Source organism: Apaloderma vittatum, unplaced genomic scaffold (genome assembly GCF_000703405.1).
Source record: "Apaloderma vittatum isolate BGI_N311 unplaced genomic scaffold, ASM70340v1 scaffold38276, whole genome shotgun sequence".
In the NCBI taxonomy this organism is placed as follows: domain Eukaryota; kingdom Metazoa; phylum Chordata; class Aves; order Trogoniformes; family Trogonidae; genus Apaloderma; species Apaloderma vittatum.
The window spans coordinates 1-15,109 of record NW_009720787.1 but is presented as its reverse complement, the minus strand read 5'-3'; the positions used below and the strand labels follow the sequence as shown (position 1 = coordinate 15,109).

The following is a 15,109-nucleotide window of genomic DNA, read 5'->3' as shown; positions in this document are numbered from 1 at the left end:
GGGTAAGAAATTCTTCCCCTCTTTCCGTTCGCTTTGGTTGCCGCCCGCTACGCCTGAGGTTTAAGCTTTGTTGCTGCTGTTGTGGCTGTTGTTCATTAGAATCCACGTCAGCATCTACTGCATTTTCTCGCTTCGCAATCGTAGTCCTTCGGAAACCCCAGGTTTTCCTGAATTCTTTACTTGTAGGCTTAATATTTTTTTGTTCCTCCTCATTGCTGTGCTCACCCTTCTCATCTAAAACTGATGCTAAAACCAAGGGAATACTTATTAAACAGGTGTTGAAGGAAGATTTTCTCTTAATTTTTTTTCAAAATATTATTATTTTCTTTGTGCTAGCATATCTATATCTCTACCTCATTTTATGAGTCTGAAAACAGATAAAATGCTTCCTTGTAAATGCAATACTATAGCAGCAGCAATTAAAGAACATTATTAAACACTCTGCCAACACAATCCAGCTGTTACAAACTTGTCTGTTACTTAGAAATACACATATATACACACACATACATATATACAACAGACAAAAAAACCTCCCGTATTTTCTGCTCATTTAAAAGGAAGAAATCTTACCAGGAGAACTATTTTCCATGTTGTCAGTATTAGCTTCAGATTCTACTGGCTGTGAACTTACAGCTTGTTCCATAGTACAGAGACCACTGTCCCCACCTTGAAACGCTGAAGAGAAACATAACGTTCAGAGCTCATTTTCAAAAATACTCATGGTCTAAGAAATTACTACATATTCTGATGTAATCTCATTACGTTATTGTAACAAATACTTAACTGGAATTTCAAGCCACTAACAGTCACTGAATATAAACAAGAAGTTGACTGAAATTCCTCAAAGTCCTAAGTTAAATACATGGGTTTAGATATATAGCAACATATTTTATTTAGAGACCCTTAGAATTTCTGATATTTCTCAAAAAAGTCCTTTCATACTATGAACCTATTCTCTGGGGTTTCTCTGGGGAAAAACCTACAGCAGTTCCATTCCTTACATGGACACAGGAACCAAGCACGCCTCAGAACAACAACAACAAAAAAATTCACCAAAATTTCCAACTATCAGAGATGGAGCCACATGAAAAAAAAAAATAAAATAAAAATATCTGTGCTGGCAACCAGGATCCTCCTTTCTGAAGTTTCTTCCAGCATACTAGGACACTTTCTTATTTGAGAAAACAGAAGCAAATTAGAGAAATAATATAAAATCTGAGACTGTATTTTCAAAATTCAGGAATAACCTAACCTGGTTTGAACAACTATTAAATGTAGCAATACAACATGGTGCAAAGTTTTAAAGGAGTTGCACGCCATGTAAATGCTCTCTTAAATGAATGCAGAAGCGGTGTTTGGCAGTCACTGCAGTCACATTGCTCATGTGGAGCTAGTAAGCACACCTCGAGAACTGGGTAAAAAGAAACAGCATTTTAAAAACGCCACCACAAAACATCCCCCCCCTCAGCTCTGCTCCAAGGATGTTTCTGGAGTTGTTATATGTGTATTCCTGGCTCAAGAACTGCACGGGTAAGCTGAAAGGGAGCATTAACAGAATTCCTAAATAATGGTGCTTGCTGAAAGGACCAAAGATATTTCTATCAGCTTCACATATTACAAGTTTTCAGAGGCATCTTTACTGAAAGCTTTTCCCAATGTTGCACTGTAAGCTGGTGATGCCACCTTATTCAATATACTGCATCAGTTGCAGTCCTGCTGTGCCTCATCAAACACAATCGCTCTGTAGGGCAACTCCTTTGCCTTCTAGATTTACATTTAACAATCGTACAACAGATACATAACTGTCAATGCTATGGAAATCCAAATATCCCATGCAGATATGTTAAAAAAAAACAACCAACAAACCCACTCTTGAGTTGTAACTTAAGGCTCATTTCAGTGAGATATTAAAAATGTTGCTGTAAAAGCAGCACACTCCCGAACATCTAAATAGAGATTGTTTTTAACATTATAGACAGAAGAAAGTGAGTTTTACTAGGTAGTACACAGGTAAAAAGCTGAAAACTGCTTCAATTTGGTATGAAATTCCATTAGAGTTCCTCCATAAAAAACCCCACTAACTGTAAACACTAAACAACACTAAAATAATATTCACACCAGAAGAAGGCCGCAATGGAAGTAAGGGAACAAGTCAAAACAGTTGTAGTTAACATCTTTGTTTACCTTGGAAGATGAAGAAATGTTAAAAGCTACAAGCAGAGGTAATCCAAAGTCTGAGATTTAAACTCCAGATAAAAGGTAAGGAAATAAGAAGTCTCTTCAATGTCCTCTCTATGCTTTACCTGACACAGCATTAGAGGTTACAACAGCTGCTCCCCGCAGAGCTGAATGAAAAGCAGAGCCAGAGGAGGGCAGCAAAGGATCAGAGTCATTCAGCATTATCCTTCCGGCACATGCCGAACCTCCTGATTCCCAAGTGCCAGGCTCTGTCTCGGAGTTGTCAGCAGGACCAAACACTATCAAGCCTCCTTCTCCTGCTGGCTCCTGGAAAAAAGAAAAAAAAGAGACAAAGTAAGATACCAATACATTTATGAGCTCATTTTACTATTTTATTTTGCCTCTGTTACATTACAAAGCAAATTCTGTTACTTTGCCTTCTTGACAGTTTTCTACTTTCAGAAAGACATGGAAACTGGAAAGAAAAGTTGAAATAAAGCAATATCACCTCCACCACTTACCAACAGTTGAGAGCTTTGAAATAAATACAACGTATGACTGTAATCTCATTAATTCCTTTAGATTCCATTAAGACTGACAAAACAGTAATAAATTCCAATCAACACATATATTCCATTTACAGTACTTAAAAGTATTCCAAGAGCAAAATTTAATCTGGGTATATTGTGCAAGGAAAATGCAGAAATGATTTTAATTCCTGTCAGCATGCCTAAGGTTACAGTAGGAAAGATTTACCAGTTCATACTAAGTTTCACCACAGAAGAACACCTGCAGCTTTAAGAATTTATATCCAAGCAGATACTAAGTGGTTTTACAAGGTGGGATAAAAAAAATTTATAGTTGAGCTTCAGAATTAAGGAATATTCCTTATCACTGTCCCTTTCACTAATAAGGTTTGCAAAATGGAAAAGTTCAGAAGCTTTTTTTCAAGGATAACAGGTCATATCAATAACAACATAAATTAACTTTTGGAAAACATATAAAAAAATAATCACAAGGCATTCATGTAAAGCATCTGAACAAAACCAATGTTTAGTTCAGGGATCCCAATTCACATGCAGAATGGCAATGGAACATCAAGACTAATGCTTGCTTCTGAGCCTGAAAATCAGTAGGAAATGCCTGACATAGTCTACCAAACTACAAGAACACTGAAATATAATTTGGGAGGAAAACGAGGATCAGATGGACAGCACAGGAAAAGTCACTTTTGAACTGGCGTATAAAACAAGTAGTGACGACAAAAGAACAGAACTGGGACACAGAGCCCATGTGTCAGCAACCTGCAATTAGTGACACAGGAACTGCTGTAACAGGTGTAGGAAATAACCAAAACATTTAATAATTCTTCAAAAGGAGTAAAAACTGACTGTTAACATTCCAGATGAGAGACATAAAAATTTAAGAACAGATTAGATAATCCTTCATAGACATGCCAATACAGAAGTCTGACTTTTCTTCTTAAAGAATGTAATTTTCTTTTCTCTTTTTTTTTTCCTCCCCTCTCAGGCCCCCAACTCTTAAACCATCTTTGGTTCTTCTAAGCCCTTGTTACTTGCTAAACAGTGATCGTCTCCAGGTGTTCCCCAAAGTCATGACACTGTCCCAAAAATAAGTAGTGGGGAAAAGACAACCCCCCAAATCTGGTTTTCTTCAGTGGATCACTTTATTTCATGACCAGTAGATCTCAAAATTTGCATGACTGTGGCAAAGTAGAATCAAGGAAAAAAACCCATGAGTATAGCTAGATCCACCTCAGTATTTCCTTCCCCTGCACTGTCCCTACAGGGGATTACATACATTATCTATATTCTTTTCCTCACTCAACTATTCCTACTCAAAAAAGAGAAGGGGAAAAAATAAACCAAAAAAGACAACAGAAAAAACTAATTGTAAAGACCCTGGTGCTATATCTCAAGTCACTGAATACCTGCTCTAATATGTATTTTGCTCCATTGTCTGAATCAGTGATTTTATCCAGGGAGTCAGTCACTGATGGCTGAAGACAGTCTGAGTTTAAAGTGTCTTCTTCTGCGCTCTTGCTCTGCAATAACCTTTCAATCTCCCTGTTCAGAATCTCCAACTGATCACACATCAGGCAATTTTTAAGCGAGATGCCTAAAGGAAGAGGGAGAGTCAGCTAATCACTTCTTGTTCAACTCTAATATTAAACCATGAAACAAACTATACCTCTAGAACATGTACAAAGTGCATCCTGTTTGAATAATTTATCCAGTAACACACCAAAGCAAGCACCGTCTAAAGGGCTGCCTTCAGAGTGCAGTTACGTGTCTGTGCAGCCACGGCTCTGGGGGCAACAGGCTGGGCAATTCTGTTTGATCCCCAGAGCCGACACTGCTAAAGCGTTCCAAAACCAGAACCGGCATCCTCCCTTCTCTGGAGACCCTCTGCCTCCTTGAACCTGACACAGTTTACAACGTTAGTCATACCCCACCCAGTGGCAAGGCTGCACAGTGCACACTCTACACCCGATTTAACTCAAAATAGCGCTTTTAACACAAATAATAATTGCAAACTAAGAGATTCCATGCAAGGATCATGCTTCTCTTTGCATTAGCAGATGTTATCTCATTATTATTACCAGTATTACCCAGAGAACAAAAACTTGAACAGAACTGCAATTCTAAAATAATTTCAAATTTGAGAGGAATAAAAAGTCAGTACATTTACATTAAAATTACAAACCCCCTACATTTGCTTGGTTATTTCTCATTATTATTTAATATCAACATTTTTTCCTCTCCCCATTTGGTTCAAGCTATGTTTCATGGGAAGTAGGTTACATGAACCTGCTGTTGGAGAAGTGCATCTTAATACACATGAAACTTAAATGTCTAAAAGAAGCTGAAAAATCAAAACACAAAAGCACAAAGCCTTAATTCACAATTGTACTTTTAAACACAGGAAGCCTGTTGGCACTTCTAAGCAAACATTCTACTATCTGTGTGCAAAAAAAATTACTAGAACATAAGGCAGCTTTGGAAGTCTTGTTTCTCTTCCCAACTCAGTAGGATTTTTTGTTCATTTTGTGCTATTTGTTCTCAAGTTAGGTATTAAATTGTAGTTGAGATACTGACAGAAACGTGAGCTGAAGCAGCAAACTGTTTATCTTGTTTTAAAGGAACTGAACATCCACGATCAATTTAATCTTATTCCTCCTAATAAAGTACACTAATCAAATTTCTGAAATTGGAAGTTCTCACTGGAAACTGAAAATTACTCTAGTTCTAACAGACAATTCCCACCATCATCATCACTGTGCATTTCTGCCACATCTCCTTCAGAAAGGATATTATGTAATTCTGAAAATATTGAGGCAAAAATCTCTATAAATGATGGGTCAGACAGGCAAAATAATATTAATAATAAACATATATATTGTTGCTGTTGTTAAAATTCCTCTGAGTTTGCCTAAGTTAACAAATTCTGTGGTGAGCAATCTCCACTGTGAAAATGTGTAAGCTTTTGAAATCAACTATAAATCAAGTTTGAAACACCCACCAAGAGTTTCTTCCAGGAAAAATCTTCTCTCCCTTCATGGATGAATTAATTTTTGCCAATACAAACTTGAGGTTGATTTAAATGGTCACCTAACATACCCAGCAGGTCCTCAGTATACAAAGGATTCAGAGTGCTGACTACATCCACATCTATGTGCTACAAAGAACAACGTACAACCCTCACACTATTTGGGCTGCTACTGTCCTGCTCCCTTCTCCTGTGCCCAGTTACACGGTCTGTGCCGCATCCACTCGGGTACCGCTGCCATAGAAACAGTAAACACTCCTTAGTAAACACTCAGCTCATGAATTCAGCAGAAAATTAACCCTCCAAAGAGTCATCCAAAAGGATTTAAAAAAAAAAAAAAACAACAAAAAAACAAAGCATCAAAACTAGTGTAAAGATGTGCAAGAACATGGATGGAGAACAAGAACTCCTGACAAGCAGGCTGAGCTGGTGCCCATCTCACTCAACACATGCACACCAGCGTCCAGGCAGGACGTTCATTAACTGTCCCCCCAGTCAAGACTCCTTTAAGCTTGCAACCTGTAGTAACACGTGCATTCCAGTGCAACAGAACAGTCACTTATCTAAAAGTGAAGCAAAAAGCTGATGCCCAGTATCTTGAGAAAGAATAATCAGTCAAGAAAGCATTTACTTAAGGGTTTCCTCTCTCATTAGTTTGCAGGTAAAATCTTTCAGCTTTCCCCAAACAAGTCAGGTACTCGAATCCTATCTGGACCTAAATTCCAGAAGGAACACATGCACAGAGGTATCCTATCCTAAAAAAATAATAAATCACAAAACTGTTACAAGCTTTTAATTTCATTTGGCCAACCATTCCTAAGCAGTAGCAAACCCAGTGACAAACCCACGGGGCTGCTCAATGTTTAAGACTATAGAAACCATCGCCTCGGGGATTCAGCATCCCTGTGGATCCTCTAACGACTGCACGCCTGCGTGGCTTTCGGTACGCACCGCTTGGAATTTCAGAGCAGTATTAGCAGTCAGTTTAACAAGAGACACAAAATTATTCCCTAATTCCAAATCCTGCTACTGCAAAACCACTTGCTCACAAACATGCGATAGATATTAAAAATCTTTCCTCCAACATGCCTTCATTAAACAACTAAAAAAGAAAGCTTGTAATTTCACTCCACATTTCTGTAAATACATTATCCTTCTCATTCAGATAAAACCTCCAAATCTTACTTTTTTGAGGAATCTATCTGAAAGACTAGTGATCTCATTAATTTTAATCCTCATTGTCAACCGCTAGACAACAACAGGCTGCACCTTATTCGACGTTGTTGGATGTCAGACTCTTCCATACACAGCCCATGTGCTGTAATCTGCACAATTTTGGTATCTCATTATTTAGAGGTTACACATGCACCTTGTATGAGTAATTTAGTCCAAATGCTTAATATCTGGCACCTGTTGGTTCTTACTTCCTACTCACCCCACGAACTCTGCAGAAGGATGTACCAAAGACCTCACACATACTCAACCCTATATAAGCAAGCAAGGGTAACCTCGTATTTCAGACTTGTGATAGATCCCAGTACCTGCAGGAGTTGTTTCAGTGTGACCTGTTACCTAACAAACATCTACTGTTAAAGAGAAACAAACAAAAACACCCCAAAACTCACACAAACTTAATGGAGCGCCAGCTAATGTTTTGGACACATTATGGAAATTCAATGCCCAAGGTCCCACGACAGGACAGAAATCTCAAACAATCACAATATAATATCCAGTAACTTTCTGAAAACCAGGGTTAGGGAGAAGACTGTTTGCATCTATAAATTAATTCAAACCATAAACCTTATGCCTTCTAACTGTTAAAAGCAGGTATCATTCCTTGTGACCAGTTTCATCTCCGTGTCCTGACACAAATCCAGACCATGCCAATACTTAACATAATGGTTTCAATTAGAATGTAATTGGCCTTTAATTATAATTTTTCTGTGAGTTTCTTCAGAATTAGAAGGCTTGACATGAAGGTATTTGGCTAGAAGCAAAATATCCAGGATAGGTTTCTTAAATGTAAACTGCACAATACTACAAACAGGACAGAAAGCGTCCTTTCCAGAATGATGTGACAGTGATGCCAGTCACAGTTGACGCTGTTTGCTAACTTTATTCCCTGTGAAAGAGGCACTGGGCTTGGACTACGTCTCCTTCAAGTGTTAAAACATTTTTAATAAACAAATATATTAATATCACACAAGAAAAAAAATACTGAGAACTCACATACATACATAATTTCTAATGCAAATAACATAAACGTTGGTATGGCGTAGCTGACATTGCTCCCACTCTTAAGACTGATGCCACTGAAATTTGCTTTACAGCTGCATTTGTCACAGATGACTTCTGGGAAACCTGCACTCTTTCTCCTAAGCAGCAGCAGAATAATCCCTCGCATCAACAAAATTTACAAAAGCAGCGCAAAGGAAGCCAGCAGGGCAAAACCTACTCTGTGCAGAAATGAGCAGTTCCACTCAGACAGCGGGAAACGGGTTCTGCACTAGCACTGGAGAAAGCGACGTACAGGCAGATAACTTGCATGAGAAGCAGCAGAAAATGAGATGACCGAGTAGGACTAGTATATGGTCTTTTATTTTCACACAAAATCTATTGCACTGCTTACAGATTTAAGTATCTTCCTTCTGAAAGAAGGAAAACACCTTTCAAAATGTTGTGAAATGGGAACACTGTGACAAGGGAGAAGCAATGAGAATAAGAGAGGCAGCAGTTGTAAGCCTCAAGTCTGGATACAGGGAAAATTGTTGTGTTCCTGAACTCCTCCCATGTACCCCAAATAAGTTACTATCTCACTACTCGACTGCTACAGATGAGCTGCTGTTCAAGGTCTAAAGTCCAGACGGGCCTGGTAAATACAAACATTTTATGCCAGAAGTAGTTTACAATTCAGAGATCATGTTAAAATTTTCATAAAATCAAGTAATTCAATACTTACTTTCAGTAAGACCTAGTATAATAAAAACTAGGAGAAATAATGCTACAAAAACTGTAACCTCTCTAATTGCTTTCCTGGCTATCGTTAAACGCACTAAATTAATTCCAAGATTATAAACAAACCTACCACCCCCAGGCAATATGAACAACTTAAGTGGCAGTCAATTCCTTCCTATTCTAGAGTGAGTACATGATTCCCATTTAAAAAATTAACACATTGAGAGGCTTTTCAATTTGCATTATGTAGATTCAGTAGTACATAATTCACACAGCCGTGCTCATCAGAAATATCCCATCCAAATTTAAGAAACGCGCCCTCTTCTTAAACACTGCATGAAGCAGAGGTAATTCAAGGCAAATATGAACAGTGCTATACAGCCAAATTGGGACAGAATTTCACCAAGATCTAGCATTAAGGTAGCTTTTAGCATCAGAACACTATTTCACCACAAACGTCCCTAACAGTATGATACTGATTTGTCAGCGATGGCACCGCTGACCTCCACAGGGCAGCCTCACCTCACAACCTTCCACTCAATCTGCTGCTTCTTCCCACACCTCCCCAGCTCCCTTTACAAAAGCACATTCCAGCACTTGGAAAGCCTCATTTTTCAGTGTGGGTAGTAATACCTCAGGTAAATTCCCACCAAAAGTCATGGAAAAAGAAGCGACTTGACTGGCATTGGAGATCAGGCTGCCCCAGGACAGAACTGGTACCACCCGAGGACAGGGAATCTGCACCCTTTGAAGATGGTGGAAACAAAGTACGTGATGGCACCCACACCCCAACTAACCGTCTGCAGTGGGAGGGACAAGCTCCCCAGGGACACTTCAGCACGCTGATGTGACCAGTTCTCCCAAGGAAAATATTTCAGAGGCTCCTGCACCTCTGTTGAGACCCCCTTCCTCAATCTCACTGAGATATTTTCAAGAAACCTTTTCAGGTACTGTAAGACTTGAGGTATCACAAATAATTCAGTGGAGTCCATCCCCACCACCTTCCCATCACTGGGCAACCCCGGGCATTCACTCAGGCAGACACCGCAATGAAGTTTTGTTGTTTGCAAATCTTCTGACTTTGAAGGCAGTGTTTTGCTTTGTTTGGTATTGAGGAAGTACTTCAAATGCCAAAGCACTTGTCCTGCCTCCATACAGGAGAGCCATTAAGTAGACATTTACATGACACTAAGTACTTATTACCAACACACAGTGCTGGTGCCAATCAGCTAAGGAGCTTTAAAATGTAAACTACTTTTTTTTCCCCCAAAGATCCAAGGAAAAAACATTTAATTTTCTTCCAGATTTTTCTCTCATGAAAAATGAGACTCAATACATTTATAAATTTCACAAGATTTTTTTTTGACTAAAATAATGAAGAAATATTCTAAATTAACAGTAAGTTTCATAGCAAACCAGCTTGACAGCTCATTCATTTTAAAATAATTAAGCAAACTGATTCATTCCAAAAAAGTCAAAAGGCTTCCCTTAAAAACAATAAATACATTCACTTGATTTCTGTACTTGCGGTAATAAAGGAATTTACATTTCCAAACCAAAATGTCTTTAATTATTATTACAAACCATCTCGAGTGTATGTGTGAAACTACTACAGACACCACCATCCTTTCCACGCTTTGTCAGGCTACCCACTTACCTTACGTAAGGCTCATAAGAAGGCCACTGCCTCACAGGACGGAAAACTGCACACACAGAGGCAGCAAACTCACACATGGGCAGTGAATGTGGGACCTCCTGGAAGTGCTGAATGTAACGTGTATGCACAAGACCAGATTAGCACACACACACCCCACACTAGTGAACAGTCGTAGTTTGACAGAAAAGACAATGAGTGACTCCACAGTCCGGTGTAACTACTCCCAGCAAAAAATTAAGTAGCTCCCTGGTTCATCTAAAACAAAATACACACGCACTGAAGTTTATTTTTCTCTCTTTCAGACTAGAAATTCATCTTCCCATGCAAAACATTTTTTAGAAGTTCTTATTTCAGACGGCATCACAGAGGATGTGAACAGTCAGAAGAAAAAAGATAGAAGGGATGGACCACTCAGTAGGTAGTGTATCAGAAGGAGAACAGCACCATTACAAGTGTACCTTACTCTGGATAAGTAGTAAAAACTCCTTCTTTGAGCCTGAGTGAAGTTCCTGCAGCTGAACAGTGATTTCTGATAGAAACATTCAAGGCCCATTAGCAGCAGATCCACCAGAAATCAGGCAAACACAAAAATTTTATTAAATGAGAGACATAACTACTATGATATCTATACTACGGACGTTCACTGTCACCATCGCATCAGTCAGGAATGTGACCAACAGAGCCTCAGGTGGGTGTAACTACACCTGCAAAACTGTACTTTTACCTGTAGGAGTCGGTCTGTTGGCAGGGTGGGGCACCATCCTGGAGTTTTATCAGCGTGGCTGCACAACAAGCAAGCTCTGTCAACACACTAGTACAGGCCCTTCCAAGCAGGGAAGGAGTGTATCTCAGTAGGAAGCAAGGCTTCGAAAATTCACTCAGATTCCTTGCATGAAAGAAGTGATATTAGCAAACAGATTCTAAGATATTTGTGCACATGTTAGAGCTTTTGCCAGCACAGCTCTGTCTGCTGGTAGCTGGGGAAAGAACCGTAACTGACAACTGTACTCATGGAACTTTAGTAAAGGTCAAACCGTAACGTAAGGCACTTACACTAGGCATGTGCTCCAACCCGAAGGACCATAACTGGTGCTCTCAAACCAGAACAGCAATAAACAAAATTCGTATTCAGTTCAGTGTTCTCTGCATTTTAGTGTTTTCTGCATTTTAAGGAACATTAACTAATCTTAAGAGAAAAATATTACATACACGTCATTGATATTTTCTAGTTCAGAGCCTCACGGGTGCTTAAAAGACAAGGCAGATACACTCTACTGGCTTATTAATAGACTGACACTTGGCTTTTTACTACTCCCGTAATACCTTCTGAAGCCTTTATTCACATCCTTTTGAGTAAGATAACCCCGTATCTGCCCTAACACACAATGAAAATTTACCCAAAGACAACAAAATAAAATTGGATTTTTCGGTCAGGTTTACTTCTGCTCTCAGGGTTTGGACAGTATGAGTGAGCAAAAATGAGACAGTAAATAGATTTTGCTCATTAAGACAAGCTTGTGAGCAGAATCACAGTGTAGATAGTTCTGCTTTCTGCTTTTTCAGCTGTCAAATCTTAGATTAGAAAACCAAATACAGTCATCTCTGCACAAAAAAACCTTCTATATAGGCCTCAGCACAAGCCAATTTTACAAGTTATGGTCCAAAGTTCAGGCAAGAGAAAAATCAATTACAAGCTTTGATTCTTATAGAGTATTATATACAATCCACCACACTGAATAAAAATATTTTACAAATACGTACTAATTTGCCTAACGCTCAACTTTGCTACTGAACTGCACCTCTTCAGCAGCACTGAAAATTCATTTTCAGAAACTGCACAGGTGATTATGCAATCTGGCATTCCTCCGCTGAAGTCTCAAGGGAATGAGCTACCCTGACTGTCAGGAAAACTCAGCTGTTAACCCAACAGCGAGATACGCAGGCTAAGTACAAGAACCCTGCAGTTTAACTCTTCAATATTGCACAGCTCACTTGTTGTTACACATACAAGCCTGAATACTTGCACTGTACTTAAAAATCCCTCTTCACAAACAGTTTTACACTAACTAGTAAAGCTGCACGGCCTTTTGTCAAGTTGACATTATGATGGTACATAAACTAGTTACACACCCTAAGCTATCACCTGTAAAAACGTGTTAGCTTTGCACTATAATTAAAGTATCTGTATTCTCTAGTATGTCGAGTTATTGTTGTCAGTCGAACTCTATACAGAAATGGACTCAACTGCAGGATTCGAATTTTTCAGCCTATCAGCACAGCTGTTGAAGAAAAAAATCCAATGTTTTTACACTTTCCCCCCTTATTTCATTTCTAAAACGCGAGCTGATATAACATCTGGAACCAGTTACCATTTTTATTGTTATTCCATCAAAAAGGCTTAATTAAAGAAAGTAAAACTGAACTGAATTTCTCCGGCAGATTTTAGTGAAACACAGTAATTACAGTACACTCATCAGGCTGTTAAAAGTGCAGTGAACAGTTCCCAATTCTGATTAGGGTTTACTGTAAGAATACACATAATGCACATTTCATCCTTGGGTCTTAGCTCTCTAACTGGAAATGTAGGGAGTTTTTTTAACCTCAAAGTCTATCAATGCTCTTGAGACTACCATCATTAATAACTGAAGAATTCACTTATTTTAGAAGCTGTATTAGGTAAAAACTTAATAGTAGCACAAGATTCTCCTAGTAAGGAGACGGGCCTGACAGTACATAAAAAACTCAACCAGTTCTTAAGTAAACGAGATAAATCTTAATTATATTAAAATTTCTCCTTGAATCTCCTAGCACTGTCCTACTACTTGCAGCACTACAAGAGGTAGTAGGTAGAAATGTGCACCAGAGCACTAAACTACTGCAGACAGACACTTCCACTTCTGGCAGCCAAAAACCATCTCATCTTACTCTTGTTGAGTGCTGTCCCTTCCTCTATTTTTATCAGCTAAATTTTATAAACTCTCAGCCTATAATTCTCGTTCTTCCTCTCCCCACTTCTAGGTGAAGTTTCAGACTGCACAGAATTAAAATCCCACAGTTCTAAGTTACAACTGTGAAGGCAATTACTATCTTAAACCAGAAATAAATAATAAAATCTACTGCCAGAAAATCTTAGTAGTGGATCAAGATTAAGTAGAACAAAATATGCCTTTTGCTCAGTCCACTAGGCATTGAAAAATATTGATTTCATTTTATTTACTATTCTGGACTCATACAATTCTATTAGCATTGCTTTTGTGAATTTCAGGGTTTGGTGTGGTTTTTTTTTTGTGGGGGAGAGTGTGTGTGGGTTTTTTTAATTCGAAAGACATCTCTCAGCATTCTCTGAAGCACTGAGTTATATGGATTTTATATTTTAATTGTTTTAAAACCTACAAATATTTTGAGGCAGAGCAAAGACTTCATTTGCATATCAGTAGGAATCAACTAAAATACCCCTCAAAAACACACCCAAAGAACACAGAAACTTTGCAAAAAAATTATTTAAATGATAGTCTTTAAATCAACAATTACTCGATTTAGAAATCACTGGAGTCATGTGGTCTCAAAGTAGGCTGAAGGCTAACAGCAGCCCTTATCCTTTCACCAAAATGCATTAAAAAACCCTCTATATGCAATATGTTTCTGGAATCATCAAGGGGAAAAAAATAAGGCCTAACTGAGCAGCTATTTTGAGCATACTTCTATATTTATTCTATAAGAAGTTCCATAAGTCAAAGAACGGTAACGAGCAGCTGGCATACATAAAAGTGGAGCACAACCCAAAATAACTATTACCATTAACACAGTATATGCTACACTTGTACAGTAACTACCCATCATCATTTTTCATTGACCAGCAATTAAACTGCCTGAATAGCCAGTAAATTTTGTTTGTATAAGTAGCAACAAGACAGTTGAAGCTAAACTCAGAGTGCCACTTTGAAAAGAAAACTGTGTAAAATAGAAAGACAAAACAGCAATGACGATTCTCATAAAGGAAAATGTAGCTGGATATCAGCTGCCAAAGAATTTACCTAAACAAGGCTGTGACAATTAGATACTCAAAAGACATTTCTGAAAAAAAAAAATCTCAAATAGACTATCCAGAAAAAAAAACCAACAACCAAAACCAAACAAGATAGGGAAATTAGGAATGTTATATACATCCTTCTGAGTTAAATAAAAAGAAACATCATTTTTTGTCTCCCTGAAGTTCCTAGAAAGAAAACATGAAAGCACATGGAAGAAAAACTGCATGGTACGTGGTTTTGAATTCTTGTAACACTACATTTTGGAACACATTAAAAAGATTGTAATGTTCTTTGCAAATTAAAAATTACAAGCTAAACCAGTAGGATTTTCTTAACTCATTACTAAAATATAACTATCACTTGGAGGTATGAACTGAAAACTACTTAACCGTATGAAAAAAATTTGGGCACCATCAAAGAATGGCTTTTGCAAGCCAAATGAGCAGCTCTAAACTCCCGGCACCTCCAAGAGACAGTATTTAAGTACACTGCTGCAAGGGATGGGGAAGACTTAGTGCCAGGGAATTTACTGAATATTTAAAGCCAGCCAACGGTTACTACGGTCTAAAAATTCATCCCCTTCCCTTCTACCCTTTAAGAAAGTCACTGAAGTGTGACAGAGTCCAGCTTTTCTTGTTCGACTCACCGATAAGGAGGTCACTTCCACCGCTCACAGACAATCAATGTTCCCCCGGGGCAGATGAAGTTTTAGTCC

General features: G+C 38.4%; 1 protein-coding gene across 1 annotated transcript in view; it reads right to left on the bottom strand.

The window, feature by feature from the left end:
• The window catches only part of LOC104275222 (death-inducer obliterator 1-like), a gene marked incomplete at its 3' end in the record, with an annotated part of 23,535 nt that extends 21,132 nt beyond the window's left edge, over nucleotides 1-2,403 (bottom strand). Inside the window, exons 1-3 of the mRNA XM_009871118.1 lie at nucleotides 2,307-2,403; nucleotides 574-678; nucleotides 6-246 (exon numbers count right to left, since the gene is read on the bottom strand). Of these exons, the coding sequence (XP_009869420.1) occupies nucleotides 6-246; nucleotides 574-678; nucleotides 2,307-2,403 (443 nt within the window). The remainder of the gene's footprint in view (nucleotides 1-5; nucleotides 247-573; nucleotides 679-2,306) is intronic.
• Nucleotides 2,404-15,109: the final 12,706 nt, after the last annotated feature.